At 41.9% G+C, this 1,275-nt stretch overlaps 1 protein-coding gene across 1 annotated transcript; it reads left to right on the top strand.

Moving 5' to 3' along the window:
- Positions 1-145: 145 nt before the first annotated feature.
- On the top strand, positions 146-1,084 carry LOC101290713. Its single transcript, XM_004309331.1, has one exon. It carries the CDS (start codon positions 146-148, stop codon positions 1,082-1,084), a length of 939 nt encoding a protein of 312 aa, XP_004309379.1.
- The last annotated feature ends 191 nt before the right edge of the window (positions 1,085-1,275 follow it).

The following is a 1,275-nucleotide window of genomic DNA, read 5'->3' as shown; positions in this document are numbered from 1 at the left end:
GTTTCACTTAATTTTGCAGATATATTTCCATATGCACTTGCAATTGTTGATGCCGAAAGCAAAGAGAACTGGAGGTGGTTTTTTTGAGCAGCTAGCTATCATCTTAATCAGTGATCATAGGAATATTGTTTTCATGACGGACTGCATGACGGACCGTGGTTTAGGTTTGTTGGATGGCATTAAGGCAGTTTTTCCTAGTTCCCCACACTCATACTGCATAAAGCATCTCAAGGACAACTTGTATGGTAGGCTATCAAAGAAGTTGCTTGCGTCTTATATAGACACTCTTGTGTCGTCGTTTGCTGCTTGTGCATATGCTAGAACTCAGGAAAAGTTTGATGAAGCAATGCAGAAGTTGAGAAGTGATGGTAAGGGGGTGGTTGAAGATTTTCTCAAAGAACTGAAACGGGAAAACTATGCTTTCGCTCACTTCCCTGGCAAGAGATATGGTGCAATGAGCAATTCGCAAGCCGAAAGTTACAACAACATGATCAAGGATGAAAGGTGTATGCCACTGCCTCAGCTACTTGAAGGTGTTCGTGTTCATACGATGGATTTGTTTACAAGAAGGAGGTTAGGCTCTTCCAATTGGGGCAGCGTTCTGTGTCCTAAGATGGAGAAGAAGTTGTTGAAGAGACTACAGACGAGAAGGAATTGGAGAGTTAGGCAGTCCAGTCAAGATGTTTTTGAAGTTTTTACTGAAACCTGCAACGTCATGGTGAATTTAGTTGGGTGTGAATGTTCTTGTCGTCACTGGGAGTTTCGATGCTTTCCTTGTGCGCATGCTGTTCAATTGATGAATAAAGCCAATCTCCTTGCATATGACTACATTGAAGACTACTGGAAGACTACATTCTACAAGAAAACATATGAGCTTCCTATCTGTCCAGTTCCTGATCTGGATAGGCCTAACATCTTGAGTTTTGGAGATTCCGCATTGCAGCCTCCCAAGACTAGAAGACCACCTGGAAGACCAAGGTCGAGAAGAATCAGATCTTTTGGTGAACAATGCAAGGAGATCACTTGCTCGCGTTGTCAAACATTAGGCCACCACAACAGCAGGACATGCATCAATCCTATTTGAGTACAACATGTGTGTTGTAACAAGAATTTTTTAGATGCTTTTTTGGCGGTGCAGCGGCACGCTGCCCTTTAGGTTCATTGATATACTTTCATCGTTTAGTATGGTCTTTTGTGGTGCAGCGGCATACTTCCTTTTTTCGGGTTCATTTTGTTTCAGATTTTGTTTCGTTATAAAAAACAAAAGAATTCAAG

The sequence above is a fragment of the Fragaria vesca genome, unplaced genomic scaffold, assembly GCF_000184155.1.
Source record: "Fragaria vesca subsp. vesca unplaced genomic scaffold, FraVesHawaii_1.0 scf0511726, whole genome shotgun sequence".
In the NCBI taxonomy this organism is placed as follows: Eukaryota; Viridiplantae; Streptophyta; class Magnoliopsida; order Rosales; family Rosaceae; genus Fragaria; species Fragaria vesca.
This window is presented reverse-complemented; position numbering and strand designations above follow the sequence as displayed.